The following is a 25,820-nucleotide window of genomic DNA, read 5'->3' on the forward strand; positions in this document are numbered from 1 at the left end:
ATACTGACACAAGGTCCGCACTCATTAGCAGCACCAGAACAGCTTTAGAAAGGCAAGACCGCACCAGACTAACGAGGCAGCAGGCTGCCCAGGCCCCGGAGCGCCAGTGGCCACGTTAATAGTATTGGAGACTGTATGCAACTTGAGTCTGCTGGGGTACAAGGCCTTCAAGTCTTCCAAGGCCCCGTGAGCAGCCATGGAGAACTCGGGGTCCCCCGTGGTGAGCAGGTCAAAGACACAGGACTGGAAATACACGTCCTCCACCTGCAGGATGTGGCGACACTGCTCGGTGGCCATTTCCACTGTGTAGGCCCGTCGGGAGCTGGGCCAGAGAGGGCTGGAGCTCCCCAGGCTCAGCCTATGCTCCTGGATCAGTTCGTTCTTTGGGCAGCCGTGCAAACAGAGCTGGAGGCCAGTGCTCTCCTCCGAGAGGTTCAGGGTCTCCTCCGGCACACGGATGGCGAAGGTGAGGTAGCGGCCCACTTGGCGGATGATGACGGTGCTGCCGATGTAGTTGGCCTGGATCTCCACCTGGCCGGCGTCCGGCTTTTCCAGGATGCGCAGGCTGCTGGCTCCCTCCTGCCACCCTCCGGTTCTTGTGCCATCACTGAACGCCAGTGGCAGGTCCTCTGTGGTCGCCTGATAAACCTTCTGCTCCGTGCAGCCCTGGTAACTCTTAAAGATCAGCGTGATCTGCAGAGGAGACGGAAAGCAATGAGATCAGCCTGGTGAAAACACAGCCCGGTCCCCACCTCCCGCTGCAGCTGTGTCCACTAGGAAAAGGCACCGGGTGACACAGTAGCTCATAAAGAGGCTTTGAGGAGAGGCACTGACTCCATGGGTGGTCCAGGGCTGGAGCACCCACAGGAAAAAACAAAACAAAACAAAAACACAGAACAGTGGGTGCTCAGCACCCACCAGTGGGCCCCACCGATCAGCTCCTTCCTCTCTCCCACTCCAGTGCCTCCCACCTGACGAGGGTCAGGGTGCCAGGGCCGGGAGTGGGGTCGCGGCTCCAGGAAGGGGGGACGTGGACAGGGGTAAGGGGGCTGAGGCTGGGCGCAGAGCCCTGGGTGCGGAGCTATTGCGGGGGACACTTGGCGCGGGACTGGCTGCAGGGACCAGCAGCAGGGTCTGTGTCTTGGTCTGGGGCCAGGAGCAGAGCTGAGTGGCGCTCCCTTCCTGTCCCCCATGGGGCCTGTTCCCCAGCCGTGCTCCCCCAAACATTCCTTCACCCCCCCCCACACTTTGGGGACCTCTGCCCTAAGTCATCTGTTCTCTACTTCCCAGTGACACATTCTACTAGAGCTGAAGCTTACCTGCCCCACTGTGCTCCAAAACCCACCAGGGCGGGTCGTGAGGAACCCAGGGCCCCCCAGAATATCTATTCTGCTAGAGGCACCTTGCCTCAAGTCGTTTCAAACCTGGCAGCCGGATGCCTGAGACCATTGGCCACACAACCTTAAAGAGCTGTCCATAGCTGCAGCTCTCCTCTGGGCCCCACAACCCTCCGCTGGCACATCCAGCTGCCAGGACACAGAGCACAGGGAGAGCTAAGTTCATCGTCGCTTCTAACTCTGATCTCGTCCACCGTCAGAGCCGATGTCGCTTTTGGAACCAGCAGGAAGTCAGCCGGGCTGGCAGATGGCCACACAGCCTCAAGAGCATTCACAAGGGCATGCTCAGCAGAAGGGCTACGTGTGGGCAGAGGCTGACCAGAGCTGGGCTATCCCAGCCAACGGTGAGGTGTGGGGAAGGGACCTTCCCAAACTCTGCTGTGCCTCTCTCATGGTTAGAGACCATCAGTGTTCAGTGAGGCCATCCCTGGCCTCACTAGGGACAGAAGTTGTTTCAAGGTTCCTGAACAGGTTTAAACTTAGGCAACAAGAGGCCATCAGCACCGTGCCCTTGTCTGGTGGCAAGGGAAGGCAGGCGCCAGCCTGATACATGCTACAGGACAGGATCGTCTCTGAACAAGGCTCAGCGCATAAGTGGGGCCCTTCATTTTCCATTTTTATTTTATTTAATTTTTCTCGGGAATGGAGCAGTGTTTATTACCACCACCACCACAAAAACAGGTGAAAATCAGGGCAAAAAACTATTAATAATTGTTCTGGATAAATATCAGGGTTTATTTTGGTGGGCAGAAAGACAGAGGAGTGGAAAGTTTCCAGCATTAAGGCTTTGAATTCTGTTCATCAATGCGGTTTGCTGCAGAACTAAAAAAGAACTGAAAACTCAATGCCACCTCTACGTTTAAGAAAACGGTACATCTCTAATCCCCACCTAAAACTTGTCAGTTGAATAAACAGTTTACTGCAGTAGACTTAGGCCATGTCAATGCTACAAAGTTAAGTTGACTTCATGGTAGTCGACATTAAGCCTCCGATTGAAGTAAGTCATTCTTGCATGTCGACACAATGCTCATTGTGTCGGCAGAGTGCATCCTCGCAAGCAGGGCTTGCATCGAGGCACGGAGCACTGCATCATGGGTAGCTATGCCTCACTGCATGTAGCCAAGTGGAATTTTGGGTTGGGTTTGCAATGCCTTATGGGATCAAAACATTGGCACAGGTGGTTAAGGGGACATCACATTAACTTCCCATGATGCACTTACCTCCCTCCCTGAAATCAATAGCAAACAAGCCAAGCCTTTTCTTGCATCTTTTTTGGTGAGCCTGGGTTATCCCCACAGACACCATAGCACGATAAGCATGAACGCTGGTCAGCTGTACTCTGCTGTTCCTGCAGTATTTACACAGCCACCACACAGAACAACCCTGCTGGAAGGTGGAGCGAAGCAATTCACAGTTGCTGGTGACAGTCACACATCACCTTGACACGGCTGAGCACCGTTTCTGGGCCTGGGAAACGAGCACTGGTGGGTGGGACTGGTGGGACTGCATGGTTATGCAGCTATGAGATGACAAGCAGGGCAGCAGAACTTTCGAATGCATAAGGCCACTTCCCAGGAAGAGCGTTCCTCAGCCCTGAAACGCAGCAATAGCAAAATGAGAGGTGCTCTAACAGCGGAGAAGCGAGTGGCGATCGCTCCATGGAAGCCTGCAATGCCAGACTGCTACCGGTCAGTAGGGAACCAAATTCAGAGTGAGTAAATCTAACGTGAGATCTGTTGTAATCCAAGGTTGCAGGACCATTAACAGACTTCTGCTAAGAAGGGTAGTGATTCTGGGCAACTTGCAGGACAGTGGATGGTTTTGTCACGCTGGGTTTCCCTAACTGTGGTGGGGTGATAGAACACATATCCCTATCTTGGCACCAAACCACTTTGCCAAAGAGTACATAAACCAGAAAGGGTACTTCTCAATAATGTTGCCAGCGCCGGTGGACAACAGGGGTTGTTTCACCGACATCATCATGGGATGGTCGGGAAGAGTGCATGACGCAGACATCTTTAGGAACACAGGCCTGTTCAGAAAGCTGAAAGCAGGGACTCTTTCCAGACTGCAAAATAACCATTGGTGATGTTGAAATGTCAATCGTGAACCTGGGAGACCCAGCCTACTCCTTGCTTCCATGGCTCATGAAGCTGCACACCAGCACCCTGGACAGCAGTAAGGACCACTTCAACCACAGACCGAGCAAATCAGAATGGTGGTGAAATGTACCTTTGGACATTTAAAAGGTTGCTGGTGCTGTTTGCTTACTAGATTAGGCCTCAGTGAAAGCAATATCCCCACTGTTATTATGGAGCACACAGACAGCAATATCTGTGAAACAAAGGGAGAAAAGTTTCTGCCAGGGTGGGGGTGAGGCAAATCATGTGGCAGCCAATTTTGAGCAGCCAGACACCAGGGCAATAAGAACAGCACATCAAGGGGCTCTGCGTCTCCGTGAGGCTTTGAAAACCAGTTTCAGTAACGAGCCAGAGTAATGTGAGACTTATCTGTGTTGTTCCTTACCAAGCTGTCCTCTTCCTTGCATTTTCTCCCCTTTAAACTCCACTCCCGTCAACCACCATGTGTTGAATGAATAAAGAGCCTTTTCTCCTCAATCTGTTAAGTTTTATTATGCTACAAACACAGAGACAGCAAAGAAAAGTAAGATAATGTGGGGCAAAAGGGCTGATAACACTGTGGGAGGAGAAACAAGGAAAGCTTGCTTACAGATGCATTGCAACAACAATTAAAGGTGTGGGAATGGGCCCCTTCTGGTCCTTGCACGCAACACCAGAGAAGGGTATAAGGGATACAGAACACCCTCCACACACATACGTTTGGGGGAGGAGGAGAAGGATGTAGAACTGGGCAATGATGGCAGCAGGTTCAGCATTGGCTGCAGTGGGACTCTCGCATCCAGCTGCCTTTCATGAACCTCAACATGTCTGACTGCTCATTCATAATCCACAGGATCTCTTCCTGCATCCCTGTATGCTCTGTCCTCTCTGTCCAGGTCCAGGTTCTCAGACAGTGCAATCCTCCATGCTCTGAGCTCCATCTTGTCACTCTCAGAGGCGCACATTGAACACATCCTCCTGGGTCTTCTTTTTCTGCCTTCTAATCTGGGAAAGTCTCTGTCCCGGTGTGGAGGATGCACCGATGGACAAGGTTTCTGCAGCAAAGCACAAGGGTAGCATTGACGGTGCTTACATTGTTTCTGGTGCAAGGTAAATGTTTTTGTTTTTAAATAAAAACCCCACCCATCAATGCATTTCACTGCAAGCCACAACGTAATCACAACTTCTGGCTATTACAAGTGTCAGTTTGCTGCTCCAGCTTGGGTGAGTATGGCCACGAGGCATGGGCGAGAGGCCTTGTGCTGCTGCTTTTGTGAGGATATCCTTGGGATCACAGGCTGGAACTTGAGAAAAGCCCCCTTTCTCCTAGCAACCTGGACGGTGCTTGAAGACAGGCACCAGGATAAAGCTCTTCCAAATAGTTTGTTTTTTCGCAAAAGTGACACCGGGTTGAGGGGGAAGGGAGACAAACAAGAAGCCACCACCCTCGTTGTTCCCTCCCCCACATGCTGCTTGCAATACCTGGTTATCCCTTCCAACCACAACCACGGTACGTTTGGGAAAGCCTGGTTGTGAGACCCATATTTCACCAAACAGGTGGTGGATTTCCTGCTGAATTATTTGTGGTTTAAGGGCTAGCATTGAAAGCTTCCCCCGTTTCCCCAGGTGACCCTGTGTGATATCACTCTCCTGAAGGTAACAGAGGCGACAAAGGAGCAGATGCAGCAAGCATCTGGGGACAGACCTGGTCCTTATTCTGCCATGCCGTGTGCCGCAATGATCCCAGCAGAGTTAATACTGGAGTGGCGCAGGAAAGCGTCCTACCATGGTGAATGCAAAAAGGCAGCCCTTCCCCGAAGCCTTCTGTAAAGGATTGCAGAGTACCTCCATAAAAGCTTCCTCAAGATCTCCATGGAGGATTCCAAGGCCATCCCCGTGCACATAAACCGTCTGTTTCAGAGAGCACCCTCTGCATAGCTGGAGTGGCCACTGACATCCACTACACCTACTTTTTTTGTTCAAATTAAACATAAAATATAATAGCATGTAACCCCTTCAGTTTGACTGGAAATGTGGACTCACCAGAGGTGCCTTTCCCGGCATCCCGCTCCGCTGCCAACTGGTCCTGTGAAGGGATGGGCTCCAGGGTTAAAAACAGATCTTAGCTGTCGGGGAAAATGGATCCTCTGCTTGCCTGCCTAACATTCTCCACCTCCTTGTCCACAATGTCCTCCTCGTTGTTGCTCGAGGTCGCCCGGAGTTCCTGGCAGGTATCCATGAAACGTTTTGGGGAGCGATGGGGAGAATCGCATGCAGCTCCTCATAAAAGCGGCACGTCTGTGGGGTAAAACCAGAACAGCTGTTCACCTCCCTTGTCTTCTGCTACATTTGCCGAAGCTCCTTTACTTTCACGCGGCACTGCTGTGTCCCTGGTGTAGTCCTTCTCCCCATGCGATCTTGGCACAGATGTCAGCGTTTCTTCTGCTGGATCGGAGCTACCGTCTGCACAGATTCATCTTCCCCACCCAGCAATAAGATCCACCACCTCCTATGTGCTCCATGCGGACTTGATTCTCCATGATCAGCCGTGCTGGCAAGCTCTCCATGCTGATCAAACAGGAAATGAACATTCAAAAGTTCCCGGGGCTTTAACAGGGGAGCAACTGTTTCCTGTGTAACATGCAGTGGAGTTTAAAGTGCTCTCCAAAATGGTCACAGCAGAGCACTGTGGGACACCTCCTGGAGGCCAATTCATTCGAATTACACAACGCCATGTCAACCTCTGGCTGTCGAACCAAGCGCTACGCCTCTCATGGAGGTGGAGTACAGAAGCTGATTTTACAGGCCACTTAGGTGGGCAGAAGGGATTCGGTAGTGTAGACGCATACATTATTAGATCGACTTAATGCAGCTTATGTCCACCTAAGTTTGTAGCGTAGACCAGACGTGTACTATTAGCCTATAAATATTTACATTTAATAATTGGCCACACCATTTGCCGTGCATACTTCATTCTTTTCTCCTGTTTTTGATTTTTAAACTTTCAAATAGTTCCTTGTGAGATGTGTATGTGGCAGGCATGACATTCATTAGTACCTTCAGATGTGCACACACTTCAGAGCTTGCGTGCAGGCCTGTTTGTTTATTGTGTGTATCTTCTAGACTAATACATGGTCTTATTTCAACAGGAAGCTTTGCATATACACACACAGACTAATATATTATCTTCATACACAGATCTCATGCAATGTACTGTATGTTCCTAATAAAACCAGTTATTTTGCGTATATCTGAATGATACAAAAGTAGGGTGAAAAATCAGAAAAAAAACCCTGAATAATAGTTTCTGTAAAGATCAGTTTAAACTGAAAAAAAGACGGTTACTCACCTTTGTAACTGTTGTTCTTCGAGATGTGTTGCTCACATCCATTCCAGTTAGGTGTGCGCGCCGCGCGTGCACGTTCGTCGGAAACTTTTTACCCTAGCAACTCCAGTGGGCCGGCAGGTCGCCCCCTGGAGTGGCGCCGCCATGGCGCCCAATATATCCCTGCCGGCCCGCCCGCTCCTCAGTTCCTTCTTGCCGGCTACTCCGACAGTGGGGAAGGAGGGCGGGTGTGGAATGGATGTGAGCAACACATCTCGAAGAACAACAGTTACAAAGGTGAGTAACCGTCTTTTCTTCTTCGAGTGATTGCTCACATCCATTCCAGTTAGGTGACTCCCAAGCCATACCTAGGCGGTGGGGTCGGAGTGAGAAGTCGCGGCACGGAGCACTGCAGTTCCGAAGGCCGCATCCTCTCTCGACTGCTGTACCAGGGCGTAGTGGGAAGCAAAGGTGTGGACCGATGACCAGGTCGCTGCCCGACAGATTTCCTGGATGGGCACACGGGCAAGGAAAGCCAGCGACGACGCCTGCGCCCTGGTAGAATGCGCAGTCACACGGCCCGTAGGGACATGGGCCAAGTCATAACAGGTCCTGATACAGGACGTAACCCACGAGGATAACCTCTGGGAGGAGATAGGAAGCCCTTTCATACGGTCCGCTACCGCCACGAAAAGCTGGGGGGGATTTGCGGAAGGGTTTGGTCCTCTCTATGTAGAACGCGAGAGCTCTACGGACATCCAGCGAGTGGAGCTGCTGCTCCCTGCCTGAGGAGTGAGGTTTTGGGAAAAAAACCGGGAGGAAAATCTCTTGGTTGACGTGGAAGGCTGAGACCACCTTGGGTAGAAAGGCAGGGTGTGGTCTAAGCTGCACCTTGTCTTTGTGGAAGACCGTATATGGGGGGTCTACCACAAGGGCTCGGAGTTCCGACACCCGTCTAGCTGAGGTGATAGCTACTAGAAAGGCAGCCTTCCAAGAGAGGTAAAGCAGGGAGCAAGTAGCTAACGGCTCAAAGGGGGGCCCCATGAGCCGGGACAACACCAGGTTAAGATCCCAGGTTGGAGCAGGGGGACGGACGTTAGGGAATAACCGTTCCAGCCCTTTAAGGAATCTCGACACCGTCGGGTGAGAAAAAACGGAGCGACCGTCCGCACCCGGGTGAAAGGTGGAGATAGCTGCTAGATGGACTCGCAACGACGATAAGGCCAGACCATGCTCTTTGAGGGACCAAACATAGTCTAAGATTTCGGTTACAGAAACTTCCATAGGGCGGAGATTTCTCTCTACGCACCAACAGGAGAAGCGTTTCCATTTCGCCGAATATGTGGCTCTTGTGGACGGTTTCCTGCTGCTCAAGAGTACCTCTCTCAGAGGCGTGGAGCAGCGCAGCTCGGAACCAGTTAGCCACGCAGGAGCCACGCCGCTAGGTGCAGCGACTGCAGGTCTGGGTGACAGAGAGACCCGTGGTCCTGGGTAATCAGGTCCGGATGAAGGGGCAGGGGAACTGGGTCGGCTACGGCCAAGTCCAGCAGCATGGTGTACCAGTGCTGTCTGGGCCATGCCGGGGCCACCATGATCACACGAGCCCTGTCTCTGCGCACCTTCAGGAGGACCTTGTGAACCAGAGGGAACGGAGGAAACGCATAGTACAGGTGGGTCGACCACTGGATGAGGAAGGCATCCGCTATCGACCCCGGCTCCCTGCCCTGAAAGGAGCAGAACGCTTGGCACTTCCTGTTCCCCTTGGACGCAAAGAGGTCCACCCGGGGATAACCCCACCTCCGGAAAATGGAGAGAGCGACGTCCGGGCGAAGGGACCACTCGTGTGACAGGAAGGATCTGCTCAATCGATCCGCCAGCGTGTTCCGTACTCCGGGAAGGAAGGAAGCCCTGAGGTGAATGGAGTGGGCTACGCAAAAGTCCCAGAGTCGTATCGCCTCGAGGCACAGGGAGGAGGACCTGGTGCCGCCCTGCTTGTTGATATAATACATGGTCGTCGTGTTGTCCGTGAACACGGCTACACAACGACCCTGAAGCTGATGACAAAACGTTTGGCAAGCAAGGCGGACCGCTCTCAACTCCCTCATGTTGATGTGTAGCCCCACCTCCTCCTGGGACCACAGGCCCTGCGTCCGCAGGGTCCCTAGGTGGGCCCCCCAGCCTAGATCTGAGGCATCCGTTGTCAGGGATACCGAGGGCTGAGACGGGTGAAAGGGAAGACCCGCTCACAATACGGGCTGGTCCAACCACCAGCCGAGGGAATCTAAGACCTTCTGGGGGATTGTGATTAACATGTCTAACGGTTGCCTTGGCCTGTAATGACTGATAAGCCACAGCTGGAGAGGCCTCATGCGGAGCCGAGCGTAGTCGGTCACAAAGGTGCACGCCGCCATGTGGCCTAACAGGGTTAGACATGTCCTCACTGACGTCAACGGGGCTGACCGCAAGCGTTGAACGATCGCCGCCATGGTCTGGAACCGCTGCAGAGGCAGCGAGGCCCTGCCCACAGTGGCGTCCAGGACGGCCCCGATAAATTCCACCTTCTGAGTGGGCCTCAGGGTGGACTTGTCTGTGTTTATCAAGAGGCCCAGACTCGCAAACATGCCGGTGATCACGCGGACATGGCTGTTCACCTGCTGTTCCGACGTGCCCCGAATCAACCAATCGTCCAGATAAGGGAACACGTGGACACGGTTGCGGCGAAGATGCGCCACGACAACTGCCATGCATTTTGTAAACACCCTCGGGGCCGTGGACAGGCCAAACGGGAGGACTGCAAATTGATAATGACGAGCCCCCACAACGAAGCGGAGGAAGCGTCTGTGGCGCGGCCAAATGGCAATGTGGAAATACGCGTCCTGCATGTCGAGGGCGGCGTACCAGTCTCCCGGATCCAGGGATGGAATAATGGTCCCCAGGGATACCATGCGGAACTTCAACTTCACGAGGTATTTGTTGAGCTCTCGCAGGTCGAGGATAGGCCTGAGGCCCCCCTTGGCCTTGGGGATCAGAAAGTAGCGGGAATAAAACCCCTTGCCTTTCTCGCTTTTCGGAACCGCCTCTATAGCTCCTTTGCTGAGGAGCGTCTGCACCTCCTGCCGAAGGAATTGCTCGTGAGAGGGGTCCCTGAAGAGGGACGAGGAAGGAGGGCGGGAAGGAGGAAACGAAACAAACTGCAGGCGGTATCCCGTCTGCACCACGCTTAAGACCCAGCGGTCCGATGTTATTTGGGACCACGCCGGGAGGAAAAACGAAAGGCGGTTGGAAAACGGGGGGGGAAGGATCCATAGAGGAAACTGTTACTGCGCCCTCGAGCGCACCTTCAAAATGAAGGCTTAGGACCAGGCGGGGGTTTTGAGGAGCCTTGGTTCTGCCCCCCTTGGTTCCCCGACTGCCTGCGCCTCCCGTTCCTGCCGCGGCGCCTGTAAAGGCCCTGCCGCTGGCAGAACTGGGAAAACGGCCTGCGTTGTTGTTGTTGTTGTTGTTGTTGTGGCCGGAAGGGTCTACGCTGCGTCACGGGAGTGTGCATCCCGAGGGACCGCATAACGACTCGGTTATCTTTCAGACTCTTGAGTCTGGGGTCTGTTTTGTCAGAAAACAGGCCCTGGCCTTCGAAAGGAAGGTCCTGTATAGTATGCTGGAGTTCCGGCGGAAGGCCGGAAACCTGCAGCCAGGAGATGCGACGCATCGTAACTCCTGACGCAAGGGTACGGGCAGCCGAGTCCGCAGCGTCCAAGGAGGCTTGCAAGGCCGTGCGTGCGACCTTCTTGCCTTCGTCCAAGATGGCCGTAAACTCTTGGCGAGCATCCTGTGGCAGCAGCTCCTTAAATTTGTCCACTGCCACCCAGGAATCAAAGGCATATCTGCTCAGCAGGGCCTGCTGGTTGGAGACCCTGAGCTGCAGCGCCCCAGCCGAATACACCTTACGGCCAAGGAGGTCCATCCGCCTGGCCTCTCTGGACTTGGGGGCCGGAGCCTCCTGGCCGTGACGCTCCCTATCGTTCACCGATTGCACTACCAGTGAACCGGGAGTCGGGTGAACATGTAGATATTCATAGCCCCTAGAAGGGGCCATGTACTTTCTCTCGACTCCTTTCGCTGTCGGAGGGATGGAGGCCGGGGACTGCCAGATAGTATTGGCATTGGCCTGGATGGTCCGTATGAAGGGCAGGGCGACCCTGGTGGGAGCATCAGAAGAGAGGATGGTGACAATTGGGTCCTCTATCTCCGAGACCTCCTATGCCTGCAGACTCAGGTTTTGAGCCAATCGCCTGAGGAGGTCCTGGTGCGCACTGAGATCCAGCGGGGGGGGACTGTTGGAGGAGGTACCCGCCACCGCCTCATCCGGGGAGGAGGATGATGAGACCCCAGGCACGATAGTGTCCAACTGAGGGTCTTCCTCAGCCCTCGCCTCTGTCTCCGGAGCCACAGCGGAGTCCTGCTGATTGGACCCTTCGTCCCCTTCCGGGGAGGGAGGGGGGCGAGACAAAGAGGCTTCAGGGGCCCTACGCTCCGCATTCGCCGGCCTAGCAGGGAGCTGCTGGGGGCCCTGGGCCTGATGGTACGCCCAGGGTGTCCAGAATCCCCACTGTTGTGGGCCTTGGTCCTGCAGCGGCGGATCACCAAACAGCGCCGCCTGCCGGTCGGTGCCCAGCGCATAGCCGCTGTCCGTCTGGGAGGATACGGACGGCTGTCTCGAGGGCCACGGTGGGGCCGACCCTGGATGGTACGGGTCTGCGCGGGCCGGCACGGAGGATCGTCTCGGTGCCGGGGACCGGTGCCGGGAGTCATATCGGTGCCGGGATCGGGACCGGGATCTGTCACGGTGCCGTGATCCTGATCGGTGCCGGGCGCCGCTTCGGTGCCGGGCGCCGCTTCGGTGCCGGGACCTGCTACCAGCTCGGTGCTGGGAGGTCGACCGGGACCTGCCACCAGCTCGGTGCCGGGAGGTCGAGCGAGACCGGGACCGGGACCTGCCACCAGCTCGGTGCCGGGAGGTCGACCGGTGCGGCGAGTAGCGTCGGGACCTGCTCCTGGAGTCGCGGTGCCGGTGTCGACTGGAGCCTGACCGCGACCGTCTCGATGCCGACCGGTGCCGCGAGTGCGACCGGTACCGCTGAGGGGAGCGGTGCCGGGACTGCGAGCGGCGTCGGGATCTGGAGCGCCCAAGACGTTGGGACCTGGATCGGGAACGACTGTCTCTGGGCGGTGCCGACATCATGGGCTTGCCTCTGGACACGACCCGCACCGGAGGTACCGGGGGTGGCAGCCGAGTAGGCTCAGTCAGGGCAATAAGGTCCCGAGCCGAGGCGAAGGTCTCCGGTGTGGATGGGACCACTACCTCAACCCCAGATCTCATGGGGGAGCTCGGCGGCACCGGACTCAACGGACCCGCCGGGCCCGGAGTCAACGGTGCTGACGGTGCCGGCGGCGCCGCGGCCGATGTCGAGGCCGGGCGCTCTAGCCGGGTCTGCCTGGCCGGAGTATTAGACTTCGACGGCCTTGGCTCTGGCTCCAGTGCCGGAGAGGGTCGGTGCCGAGGAGTCTTCTCGGTGCCGGAGCGATCCGGTGCCGGTGCCGATACCACGGCCTGTGAAGCCGTCGGGTCAAGTGCCGCCTCCATTAGGAGAGTTCGGAGCCTTTGATCCCTCTCCTTCTTTGTCCTCGGCTTAAAGGCCTTACAGATGCGGCATTTGTCAGATCTGTGCGATTCCCCGAGGCACTTCAGGCACGCTTCGTGGGGATCGCTGGAGAGAATAACGATAGATAACGATAGATAACCAGGAGAGCTAGGGACGTGGAGGACAGCTATGCCGCGCTCCACAGTTCCAACGACCGACACGGCGGTAAGAAGGAACTGAGGAGCGGGCGGGCCGGCAGGGATATATATTGGGCGCCATGGCGGCGCCACTCCAGGGGGCGACCTGCCGGCCCACTGGAGTTGCTAGGGTAAAAAGTTTCCGACGAACGTGCACGCGCGGCGCGCACACCTAACTGGAATGGATGTGAGCAATCACTCGAAGAAGAAGAAGGGGCTTACGCATGGGGTAGGCAGGTAAGGGCAAGTGCCCTGAAGGTTTCAGCATGGCACATTATTAAACTCCAGCATGGGGCAGCCTACGGTCTCAACCTGGGGTGTGCCAAGTTGCTGCCCCCACCTCTTATTATTCATGTCTCCATAACACCTAAGAACACCAGCCATGGGCCAGCACCCTTCTGTGCTAGGCTCTGCACAAACAAAACAAAATGCCAGTCCTGTTCTGTCCATTCCCTCCGGGGCAGCTGGCATTGGCCACTGTTGGAAGACAGGATACTCGGCTAGATGGACCTTTGGTGTGACCCAAAGGTCTTACAGTCCTCTCCCAAAGCACTTACAATCTAAGTCTACCACAAGCCCCAGTTCCTCCTGGTTCTAGACCCATCCCCAGCTCATAGTTTCCAGAGACTCTGACCAACTAAACTAGAGAGAATCCTTCTTTCCTCTCCCTTTGAGTGGGGGAGAGGGGACTTCTCTCTCCGTTACCGGCTGTGCAGCTGAAACAATCCGCAGAGGAGGGGATGTCAACACACAGGGCAGCAGAAATAAGCAATCTAGGAGATTGGGGTGTGGAGATACGTGGGGGCCTCGGTCACCCACAAAGGGAAATCAGTCCTTAATGAACAGAAAGCCCCAGCAGCAGCATGAAGAACTGAGCAGCTGACGCACAAAGATGGGGGCCATAACTAAGCCCTGCACTGTAACTGGTTTATCCCCCCACACTCCCACACACCTGCTTGCTACTGCCAGTTCCCGGGAGCCAAGCCCTGCAGACGTGGCAGGGGAGACAGACTCGAGATTGAAGGGAAGGTGGGTTGGAAAGACAGAGTCCTCAGTGAGGTACCTGAGAATGACAGCCCTGCCCCAGCCTGCCCACCTATCCAGCTGCCCCCTCCAACGGCTTTTGCTAGGGAGCATGTCCTGACCTACCCTCCTGTCCTACAACTCCAGAGAGATTGGCTCCAATGCTCCCCTGCAGCAGAGCAACAGTGGCTGCTGGGTGAGCATTAACCTTGACGATGAAGACCCGTCCGTTCTTAGCTGTGCTAGCCACAAGGAAAATGAGCATATCAGAGACCAAGCAGGGTGCTTGGCCTGTTAAGGCAGGCGGACAGCCCCTAATCTAAATCAACCGCCAAGAAGCTGAAGCACAGAGGGAAAAAAGAACCTCCCAGGTTCCCTCAACTGGAGAAGACCCAGGAGGAAACAGGAGGGGAGTCCCTCTGAGCAAGCACCCAACACCAAGTCTTCATTGTTGTGGCACTGGCAGGAGGCCCTGCCATGAGGCGGGTGGAGGAGCAGCTGAGGGGTTGCCCAGGTGAGAGGTCAGAGCTGCAAAACTGAACAGAGTCCCCAAGGCTCACAAGCTCAGCTGGATAGCAGGTACCTTCCTGAGACCAAAATACACATCACCCCAGCAGCAGGAGAGCCAAAGAGAGGTCAGGACGGAGGGTGTGGGTGAGGCACAGCAAGCAGAACGACTGGGACAAACAGAAGGCGGAAGCATCTGCAGAGCTGGCATGTAACAAGCACCAGAGAAGTAGCCGTGAGCCTCAGCAGCAATTGGAAAGCAGGATGGGGCTGGATGGGAATACAAATAGGAGAAGATCTGCTAAAAGGGAAGCAGAAACCAACCGGAGGTAGGTAGAGATAAAGCACTAAAGCAGCAGTGGCCAAGAAAAGCCCTCGCCCAGAAAGAAGGGAAGGAAAGTGAGGGAAGTGGGTGTGGCAGAAGAGGGATTGCAAAAGGAGGTGGCATCACAGATAGCCTTGCAGGCTTCTCAGTGTCCAGGAGCCAGGGAGTTCTAATGGCTGGACCAAAGACAGGAAAGAGAAGCTCTTGGTTTGCCCTCTGTATGTCCAGTATAGGGGGGAAATGATGCCTAGGCAGGATCAAACTGCTCATTTTCCTGTCAGATAGGAGACACTGAGAGGTAATGTGGCCTAGCAGGCTGATCACAGGGCTGGGAGCCAGGAGAGCACCACTTCTGTGTCTCTAGCGCTGCCCGTCTCATTGCCTGTCTGGCTAGCGACAGCTATTGCACTTACAAAGAATCAGAGAATCTCAGGGTTGGAAGGGACCTCAGGAGGTATCTAGTCCAACCCCCTGCTCAAAGCAGGACCAATCCCCAGGCAGATTTTTGCCCCAGATCCCTAAATGGCACCTCAAGGACTGAACTCACAATCCTGGGGTTAGCAGGCCAATGCTCAAACCACTGAAATATCCCTCCTCTCCTTCCTTAAAAAAATCAAGTGGACACATTGCATAAAATGCAGCACTGCTGCCAAACTTGTCCCAGGCACACAGGGGTTGATTTTAAAAGGGATTTGGGTGTTGCTGGACTGAGCAGACCAGTGCTTACCTCCTAGGAAGCTTGCCACCCAATGGCAATTTTGGCCTGGAGTTAGGCATCTCCATGCCACCACAGCTCCTTATAAAGGGTTGTAAAGATACACCCCTCTCTAACGCTTCACTCTGCTTAACCCGGCCAGCGCTACTGAAAACAGCCTGTCAGTCACACCCCAGAGGGGGCTGATAACAGCCTCCAGTTAAACTGCAAGGGCAGGGCAAAGGTAGCTGGAGAGCCCGGGAAGCCACAGACGCAGAGGAGCACAATTCAGAGCCGCTGGTCTAGTCTGTGGAACAGGCGACGCTTCCTGCATAAAGCTACCGGCTCCTGACACACTACTGCGCAGGGCCTCGGCGTGCTGGAAATGGGGGATGGAGCCTCTAGGTCAGTGGGTCTCAACCAGGAGTTTGGGGCTCCCTGGGGGGCCGTGAGCAGGTTTCAGGGAGTCTGCCAAGCAGGCAGGGCCAGTGCAACCATTTAGGCGACCTAGGCAGTCGCCTAGGGCACTAGGATTTGGGGGGCGGCATTTTCTTTGGCAGCGACCGCAGTGGCTGGATCTTCGGCCGCCCCAGTGACCATTGGCATTTAGGTGGAGGGAGCTGGGGCAGGGGATCACGAGGAGGGCCGCCTGCAGCAAGTAAGGGGCTGGGGGGGAGGCACGCAGGGGAACTCCCCACCCCAGCTCAGCCCTGCCCCACCTCCTCCCCGAGCACACCATGGCTGCTTCACTTCTCCTGCCTTCCAGGCTTGTGGCACCAATCAGCACGGGTGGGTGCCTCAGGGCGGAGGGAGAGAGCTGCCGCGGGGGGTGGGGGGAGCGCCTCAGGGCAGGGGCTTGGGGACGAGGGAGGGCACAAGGTGGAAGTTTCGCCTAGGGCACGAAACATCCTTGCACGGGCCCTACAAGCAGGGCCAATGTTAGACTCGCTGGGCCTCAGGGCGGAAAGCCTAAGGCCTGCCGCCCGAGGCTGAAGCCCAGAGCCTGGAGTCCTGAAGCAGAAGCCTGAACAACTTAGCTTCATCAGGCGCCCTATGGCATGGGGCCACGGGCAACTGCCCTGCTTGCTCCCCCTTAACACCAGCCCTGGCTTTTTAGAACCAGTTGTGGCACAGGTGTGACATGGAATTTTTAATCACATGTTGGGGAGGGAGGGGCCTCAGAAAGAAACAGGTTGAGAAGCCCTGGTCGAGGCCTGGGTCTAATCCCAGACTGGTGAGCAGAGTTTAGGTCGTTACCATCAGACACGTACAGGGCACATGACCCAAGCGAATGGCTTTATTCCTAGAACGCCATTTGCTCATCACAAAACCCGCCACCTCCCACACCTGGCTATTTGCCATGGCCACAGCCCCTGGTGCTAGTTCTTTAAATCATGCAGCCAGGCAGAGAAGCCTGCAAGGCCAGGGAAAGATGCCTGCATGGTTAATGTTGGTGCCGTACTCCTCCATCAGATCAAAGAGGGAACCTGCAGTATGCCATGTTGTCAGTCCAACACTGCCCACATGCACGAATTAACACTTCTAGAAGCAAGACAGAAAAATGTGGGTGTTGAGATTTTCTTACTGAGATCGGAGCAACGAGCAGATACTGTTGCAGATGCAGCTAGACAATCGCAGCCAATTTCAATCAAGATGGGATCTTAGCTGGGACACTGGAGTCAATCATACTTTGCCCTGAGCCCATCTCTCCTCTGGGGATCTCAAAGAGCTTCACAGAAGGGTGGTCTCAGATTAACAGGCCCACATTCACATCCCAAGTCAGTGCCTGAGCTGAGAACGGAGTCCTGCTCTACAGCATGACTCGAAAGAGGGTCCTGACAGGGACTCTCTTCTAGTCCAGTTCTGCTACTGCACTCATCAGCGCAGATCTGAACAGCTGCCAGTGGTACACTAAGAAACATAAGCAACATCTGCCACAAATCGCAATTCCTCTGCCTTCCATTAGGTCCTTGACTGTCTTTCTGTAGGAGGACAAGGATGAAGGACAAGGGGTTTTTAAACAACGATTTTTAATCTTCTGCCTGGTGTATTGCCAAAGCCGCCCGCCTCCGACCAGGCTGGAAGAAAAAATTTTCACCATCAAGACCTGAACTGTACAGAGGGTTTGGGGCTACATAGAGCCCCCGCACTTCCTCAGCTCCAGCTCACAGATGTGCTGCCTCTCCTCCCTAGACTTCGTCCAACTCTAGAGATCTCAAAACAAAACTCAGCTGGAAACAGATTCACTTTTCCCGTCCCTCACTTAAAGCCCTGAAGTCAAGCCAGGCTTGCCTGAAGGTTTGGGAACTGGTCCTGAGTTTTGTCGCAAAACTCAGCAGGTTTGGGGCGCTTACACGCGGATGGTTTGCACAGTCCTGCTATGGAGGCAGGCCCTCAACGTCCCACAGAGTCGACTGACACCATGCGAACCTCTAATGCAGTCCTGTAATTATGGAAGACCACGGTAACGTGACAGACCTGTGAGAAAGGTACAGAACAGACACACACAATTCTAAGTCCCCATCTAGGAGAGGCTAAAATAGATACACTGAAATTCACTTCCTCCGATGACCACAAGGGGGTAGCAGATGATCACAGCTATTAAGTAAAAGGGGGGGAGTTGGGGGGTGGTTTGGTTTTTGTTTTGTTTTTTTTTAAAAAGTGGTCTGATTACCTTGCTGGTGGCCGTGGCGCTGGATCCTAGAACAACTGGGACATTGGTGACCTGGACCGACAGGTACTGATTGTCTATTAGCGGCCAAGCTCCTTCTACTTTACATGTCTGAAACTCATCTTTAAAGGTCCTTAAATGAGGATCCCCAAATAATCCACAGTGGGCAAATTTCTTCTGAAAGCCAGATCGGCTCTCATAGTTGCACAGCTCTGAAACCAGAGGGTCCGGTGTGCCAGGGGCTTTCGCCGAGGAAGTTGGCCCGTCGCTGGAGCAGTTGTGCTGCGTAAAGAGTTCCTTGATTCGGAAGACAGCGGAGTGATACACCAGGTCTCCCCGGCAGGATTTGGCTGTCTTTCTGGTGCACACTGAGTACGCACGCAAGGCAATGCAATAATCCATGTCCAGCGGTGTCTCTTCCGGCAAGGCATGGCTAGGAGATGTGGCAGCCACGTAGTCTGCATTGCAGCGCTGGATTCGGCACTGCTGGCCATGCACTGCAAGGAGAAAAGGTCATTCTGATCAACAGCAAGCGTTTGATGGGTGACAATGATCCGCCCACTAACTAGCAACTAGAAAGGTAGGATCTGCCCTAAGCACAAGTCATATAAAGATGGATCTTTCCCCCCTTCCGACACTGCAATGAAAGCTCCTGTCCAGGGGCTTAAAAAGAGAAGTCCTATAGGTAGAGAAAACACAGAGGCCAAACTCTTCATGACAGCTTGACTGAAATCTAGATGCTACCTACTGGCTGTTGTGACTCATCAACACCTCGCATTTAAGATAGCGCTCCATCTCCAAAGCACTTTACGAACCAGGGCCATCACAATACTTCTGAGCCAGACAAGTATTAAGCAAGAATTAAGTATCACCAACATTGCCTTGTGGTTTTTTATTAACTAAATCCCCCCCTCTCTCTAAGGTGGGGCAGAGCAAAAAAATAACCACGGTTAAAAAAATTGTTACAGAGTGAAAATAAAGGAGCGGGGTTACTTCTGTAGAAAAATAGGTATTGTGCATTACATGGATGTTACACAAGCTACAACGTACTACAAACGTACGTAAGACAGCATCAGGCAGTGCAACGCAATGACTTGCATTTGCTTTTCATATACATACTATACAGATGTGGCAAAACTATCACTGAAATTTACCAGCCAAGTCACAAGATCGACTGCCTGCTTTTGCCATTATGAAGAGAAGAAAAAAAAAAATCATGATTTACTTGCTATTCAAAATAAAGTTCCACGCCTCAAGTGAACAGAATTTTGAAAGGCTGATTTATATCCACCCACTTTGTGTCAGATCTGTAACAATCTACAAGACGTCTAGACTACTGTTATTCTTCCTATATATATTCAGAAATATCACTGCACTGTGTTGTATTCTTATACACACAAAGCTACACTGTTTGCTACCCTGAACTAGCCCACAAATGTTAAAGGACAAAACACATGAGTTATTAAATTCATCCAGTATCCTCCCCGGAGGCAGATATCAGCAATGCAGCAATTTTAGACTCAGCATGCAAATCTGTACTGATTAGCTGCAGATCTTAAACACGCGATAACCGCCTCCCTGGAAGCATCTCACAGCCATGTGTGAACATACTGCTGTCACAGGTTTAGCTAGGTTTTACATTAAGGCACAAAACAGTTCTCCAACTCAGGGAAAAGAAGAAAAGTTACTTTCTATAGCTGGGCTTCTTGGCAATTAGAACAATGAATTGTGGACGGAGCATGGGAGTTAAGATTCCTGAGCTCTATTCCCAGTTCTGCCACTGTCTTGTCTGCTCTTGGGGTGGGGGGGAAATCACTTAGCCTGAAGTTTTCAAAATCACCCACTAATTTTGGATGCCCAACTGGAGCCTGACTTTCCGAAACGCTGAGCACCCATAACTTCCAACTCACTCAGTAACAGCATTGGGTGCTCAGCACCTCAAAAGTCAGGCTCTGGGCATCTCCAGCGGAGCACCCAAGAACTGAGGCCCCCCCCACCCCAAAGTACTGGACATTTGATATTTTTGACTTGTGCCTCCATCTATAAAATAAGGATAATTATCCACCTTCCTAAGTGCTCTGCACCACATGTGAAATCTGCTAGGAGTGAACGCGAGTCATTCTCTGCATTCCCCACCTTTATGCCTCGTTTACACTTTGACTGCTTCCACAATTAATTGTATTTTAAAGACCCTGCTCAGCATCTTGTGCAATTTTTTGCTTAAAAACCAATATTAGAGAGACACTTCACTCCAGTGGCCTAGGGATTTTCCCAGTTACAGCAACTGAGGAAACAGTTGACATCGATTATAGAAACTACACGTTCTTAGATAGCGTCACAAAGATACAATGACCTCTACTAAGAACATATTTCCCCTTCTCACTTTAGGTTTAAACCAAACCTTAATGCTTTGAAAAGAACAAAGTTAGCACATCTTCCACCCGCACACCCCCTTTGTGGGGTAAAGTCACTGCAGGGTGGAGGACCCAGCCCTACTTCCACATAATTGTTCTTCACAGAGGATGCAAGAACATTTTGTGCAAACCCTCTACCTACTGGGCTGTATTTCATGTTTAGCTAGCAGAAATCCCCCGTGACAGCAGGAGTTATCAGGCAGATCATTCCTCTGTCTACCAGGAATGGCTGCGCTCACATGCCCAGGGGCGACAGAATTGGACACAGAAAGCAGGGAGGGCTGGGAAAGTTCCTACCTCCCAGTGGGACCTTCGAGTCCCGGGAGGTTTTATTGGTTAGTGCCTGGGGTCTGGAAAAGCAGGCAATGGAGAGGACAGCGCTGTGCAGCCCCTGCCAGGGAAGGGGTCCCCAGCCCAGGAGATGGAGAGGGAGCTGACCCAGCCCTCCTTGGGCTGCTGTCCCTGGCTGGCCCGCCGGCAGCAGAAAGGCGCCTCTGTGCTCCAGGCAGCCGCCTTGTTTGCTTTGGCAGGAGCTTCAGGTTCGCTCCTCATAGAAAAAACAAACCTCCCAGAAAAGGCTCGTCCACCCCAACACCACGCACACGCAGGAGGGCCCGCCAACTAAGCTGAGCACCCAGGCTCCTCTTCAGCACACGCCACAGAGGGGCCCCCCAACTCAGGCACACCCTGCAGCCCCCCATATTGCTCCCCAATAAGGCATGTATTTTGGGACCCCCGCTTCCAACTATGCCGCCACCACTACCAAGGGGTGCCCGGCAGGGATCCCAGCTCCCAGACAGAGGGGTCCCCAAAAGAGGCAGCCAACTGGAGGTGCCCTCATCCTCTCTCACCAGGCAAGTGCTCTGGGTGATCCCTTTCTCCCATGGGGCCCCGCAGCCAAGGCACATGGTCTGGTGCTCCCTGCAGCCCCTCAAATGAGACACCTGCCTGGGTACCCCCTGACCCAAGGCACAGGCACCCCATCTCCCCCTTTACACCCCCAGCCCATCTCTAGCTGCTCCCATCAGCTGATCCCCCCCAGCCCCTCCCCTGAGTTTCCATTCCAGTTCCGACCTCCTCCTCCCCAGCTCAGCTCCTCTCCAGTTACCCTGCCCCCAGCTCCTTCCCCTCGCTGCCCCACTCCAGCTCCCCTCCTCCCTCCAGCATCCCCAGTCCAGCTCCCCCTTCTCTTCGCCACCTGCTCCTGTCCAGCTCTCAGCATCCCTGGTCCATCTCCCCCATTCCCCTAACCCAGATCCCCTCAGTCCAACTCCCCCAGGCCAGCTCTTCCCACCTTCCCCAACCTGGGTCCCCCTTTCCCCCCCTTCTACCTGTCCCAGTCCAGCTCCCCCCACCCTCCCCAACCTGGGTCCCCCTCCCCCCTCCACCTGCCCCAATCCAGCTCTCCTCACCCCCCAGCATCCCCAGCCCAGGTTCTCCTTTCCCCAACTCTACCTGTCCCAGTCCAGCTCCCTGCACCCTCCCCAACCTGGGTCTCCCTTCTCCCCTCTATCTGTCCCAGTCCAGCTCCCCCCACCCTCCCCAACCTGGGTCCCCCCCCCACCTGCCCCAATCCAGCTCTCCTCACCCCCCAGCATCCCCAGCCCAGGTCCTCCTTTCCCCACCTCTAACTGTCCCAGTCCAGCTCCCTGCACCCTCCCCAACCTGGGTCTCCCTTCTCCTCTCTATCTGTCCCAGTCCAGCTCCCCCGTTCCCCCCAGCATCCCCAATCCTGCCACCCCTAAGCATTCCTGGTCTGGCTTCCCCCTTCCCAGTCCGGGTCCCCCAGCATCCCCAGCTCAGGTCCCCTTTCCATCCCTCCACCTGCTCCAGCTCTCCTCCACCCCTAATCCGGGTCCCCCACCCCCCAACATTCCCAGCCCGGGTCCCCCTTTCCCCCTCCACCTGCCCCAGCTCTCCCCCACCCCCAATCCGGGTCCCCCACCCCCCAACATTCCCAGCCCAGGTCCCCCTTTCCCCCTCCACCTGCCCCAGCTCTCCCCCACCCCCAATCCGGGTCCCCCACCCCCCAGCATTCCCAGCCCGGGTCCCCCTTTCCCCCTCCACCTGCCCCAGTCCAAGTTCCCCCACCCCCCCCAGCATCCCCAGTCCAGCTCCCCCTGTCTTCAGTCCGGCTCCCCCAGTATCCCCGGTCCGGCTCGGCTCGGCTCGGCTCCCCCCGGCCCGGCTCCCCCGCTACCTGCGGACGGCGGGGCCAGGCACACGGACACCAGCAGCACCACCACGCTGAGCAGAGGCCGCCGCCGCGGCCCCCGGAGCCGCTCCACAGCCGCCGGGGGGAGGCTGCCTGGCCCCATAACCATCCAGCCATCGGCCCGGGAGCCTCCAGCTCCGAGCAGAGCTGCCCAGTCCGCCCCGCTCCGCCGGCCCGGGAGAGACTGCGGGGTCCGGCCGCCTCCGTCACCCCAGCGCCGCCAATGGAGCAGCAGAGGCAGCCAAGGATCTGCATATTAATAAGGCTGCAGCCAATGGGAAAGCGCCAGAACCGACTAATCTGCATATTCATTACCCTGCCACCAATGGGCACGAAAGCAGCGCCCCCAAATTCGTATATTCAATAGCCTCCAACCAATAGGGCAGCTCCAAATGGGAACCTCCAGCAAATAGGGAAAGAGCCAGACCAAGCTAATCTGCATAACAATTAGCCTTTCACCAATAGGACAGCACCTAGGCCCCGTTAATCTGCATATTTATTACCCTCCAGCCAATCCGTGGCAGTCTTGTTTCACAGCGCTGTCCTTCAAGACAGAGAGCTGCTGTTGAGGGCAATGTGGGGGAGTAGCTGCTGCACACTGGGTCTAAAGAAGCCAGAAGGGGAGGGGGCGAGAGAGACACTTGGGGATGGGGCAAATATTTGCCTTAGGAGTGCGCCAGGTGGAACCACATGGCATGTATCATAGTGTTTTATTTGTGGGGCGAGAGGACGGATACCTCTACAGGGGGTTTATCCCCCCCATAACCCTTTACAGGGGCTTTCTCTCCCACGCGCAAACCCCTGAGAAGGCTTTATCCCACCCAAGTGGTACCCTACAAAACACAAGCCCCAAGGACATGTTCCACTTATCCTTAGAATGACGTTAACCGGTCCCACCTGGCCACCCCAATCCTTAACAGGCAGCCTGGCCCAGTGATGGGCAAACTGGCAGTCAGGACTTCTGGGTTCCCTACCTGACTCAATGAGGCGCTTAGCCAATCTGTGCTTCAGTTTCCCCATTTTGTGGAAGCAGCCATCGAGCTTGATTCATTTCTGTTTGTAAACCCTGCTGTGAGATTTACAAGGGACAGGTGTGGCAGAAGGTCTGTGTGGTTACAGTTTTTCTTTTAAAAAAAGAATGGATTCCAAACCTCCCTCATCCTGTGCCCTGCCTCCCCTCCAAACAGCTATTGCCAGCAACAAATCACAAACATGATCCAGGCGAATATAATTCTTTCCCCGTTACCTAGAGCCACTTGTGCTTCAGATCTCACTATGACCTTTCTGTCAGCTCCAAGAGTGATTACAGGAACTCCCCGCACTGGAGCAATAACGGAGGGATTGGGTGATTCCTATTATATTTTGCAAAGCTGCAGAGTGGACTCACTGCCCTGATTTTAAGGCTAGGCAGGGAAAAAACTGACCCTCTGTGCCAGGGTCCCCCTGCATGCTGCGTTTCACTGAGTGGTGGGGCTGTCTGGAGAGTCTCCATTTCTCTATTGCTGAAAGAAAGAAAAAAGCCATGTTTGAAGGCATATGTTTAAGGTGGGAATGCAGGGAGCTTTCATTTCAGGGAGAGCCACCAATTAGAAATCTGGTCTCTAGGATCACCCACTCTGTTTCCACTCCAAGCTGTTAGGAAAACTGCTCTAAAACAGGAGCCTGCAAGTAGAATAGGGTTATGTTTGTATGTGCAGGTGTATGCAGTCAAGCCTACCCATGTAAAACTGTACAATGTGCACAGAGAAAGCCGCTAAATACCTGCATGCACATACATCCATGCAACCCCCCCAACAGCAAACCTGCTTATAAACACACATGTAAACCCATGAGCACAGTCAAATTTGTGTGTACAAACACCAGTAAACACATACACACAAACCTACATTTGTGTACACACACATGCCGAAGTACATGCCCACCCATCTAGACGTGTGTACACGTATACAGACGTGCAGACATAGAGAACAGCCTGCACTGCTCCGCTAAAGGACCTCCCCCTTCACAAACTAGACGTTTCTTTAAATCCAGACCAGTCTGCCAAAGCTCCACAAGGGGAGCTTGGCAGATAAAGCCCCCTAAAGCTGCTCTTTGTTCTTGTGAAGTCAGGCTGATCCCCTGGCCCATCAGCTGTGCAGCCAGAGGGGGCCCTGCACCTTAGCTGGATCCAAGAGCCATCCCACACCCGCCAGGTCCCAAAGCTGGATTTTCACTTCAGATGGCATTAGGTCAGGGGCTGGCCTTCTGACAACACAGGGCTCCTGTTTTTATTAACTCTCTTTAAACATTCGGGAGGGTAACAGTACTGGGGTTGGAGGGTAGGAGATGGGTAAGAGAGGACAGGCAGGGAGGCAGCTTGACACTAAATTGGAAGCTTCCTCCCCGGCTGTCTCTTAACGTTTTAATTTCTCCTCTGTAGGTGCAAGGTGCTGCCCTCCTAAAACAGGGTGGGACAGAGAACACCTGTACAAGGGTAGCTCATGGATTAATCCAGTTTAAATCAATGCTTGGATCTGCAGAAGCAAGCAAGCAACATGATTATTATTTGCATTACCTTAAAATCCCAAACCAAGATCAGGGCCCCACTGTGCTGGATGTTTTATAAACCCAGAGAGACAGACGGCCCTGGCCCCATAGAAATTACAAGCTAAATAGAAAAGAAAGACGAAGGGTGGGAGGAGAAACAGAGGTCAAGGCCTTGCTCTAGGTCACACAGCATGTCAGAGCCAGGAAGAGAACCCCAATATTCACTAGGTCAAATTGCATGTGATCTCTCTGGACACTTGACAAAGTCTGGAGCCAGCTCTGCTCTCATTCATACTCATGAAAATCCAGAGCAACTGCAGGTATTGTTGCTCCAGATTTACACCAGAGTAAGTAAGAGCAGAATTTAGCCAACTAATTCTAACAAACTCATGTGAGGTACGAAGCATGCACAGTCACATTCAGGCCCCCCTCGAATTTCCCAGCTGTTGCTATGCTGCACACTGTGGCCACACACAACCTCATGGCACGACCAGGAGAACTCAATTCCTGTCCTTTGAAAACCACATGCCTTGAGGCAAAGGAGAAACTCTATTAGTGGCGCGGGGCCTATTATAGAGCTGAAGAACTGTGATCCTAACCAGGATTGGGCAGTGGTGCCACCAACATATAAGGTAGCCAGTTTGTTACAGTATAAGCATCATTCCCATGTTCCAGATGGTGACAGGAGGACGAATGAGCTGGCCAAAGCCCTTAAGTAACTCAATGGAAGAGCAGCAGGGATTAGAATTCAGGAGCTCCTGACTCCC

General features: G+C 54.2%; 1 protein-coding gene across 1 annotated transcript; it reads right to left on the bottom strand.

Annotated features, from left to right (window-relative positions):
- Positions 1-22,693, bottom strand: LOC115638633 (repulsive guidance molecule A-like). The gene is made up of 3 exons (XM_030540476.1): positions 22,513-22,693; positions 17,902-18,395; positions 1-693 (listed from the first exon to the last, which is right to left on the bottom strand). The coding sequence occupies exons 1-3, from the start codon at positions 22,634-22,636 to the stop codon at positions 25-27; spliced, it is 1,287 nt and encodes a 428-aa protein (XP_030396336.1). The 5' UTR covers positions 22,637-22,693; the 3' UTR covers positions 1-24.
- Between the last annotated feature and the right edge of the window lie 3,127 nt (positions 22,694-25,820).

Source organism: Gopherus evgoodei, chromosome 22 (genome assembly GCF_007399415.2).
Source record: "Gopherus evgoodei ecotype Sinaloan lineage chromosome 22, rGopEvg1_v1.p, whole genome shotgun sequence".
NCBI classification, from domain to species: Eukaryota; Metazoa; Chordata; order Testudines; family Testudinidae; genus Gopherus; species Gopherus evgoodei.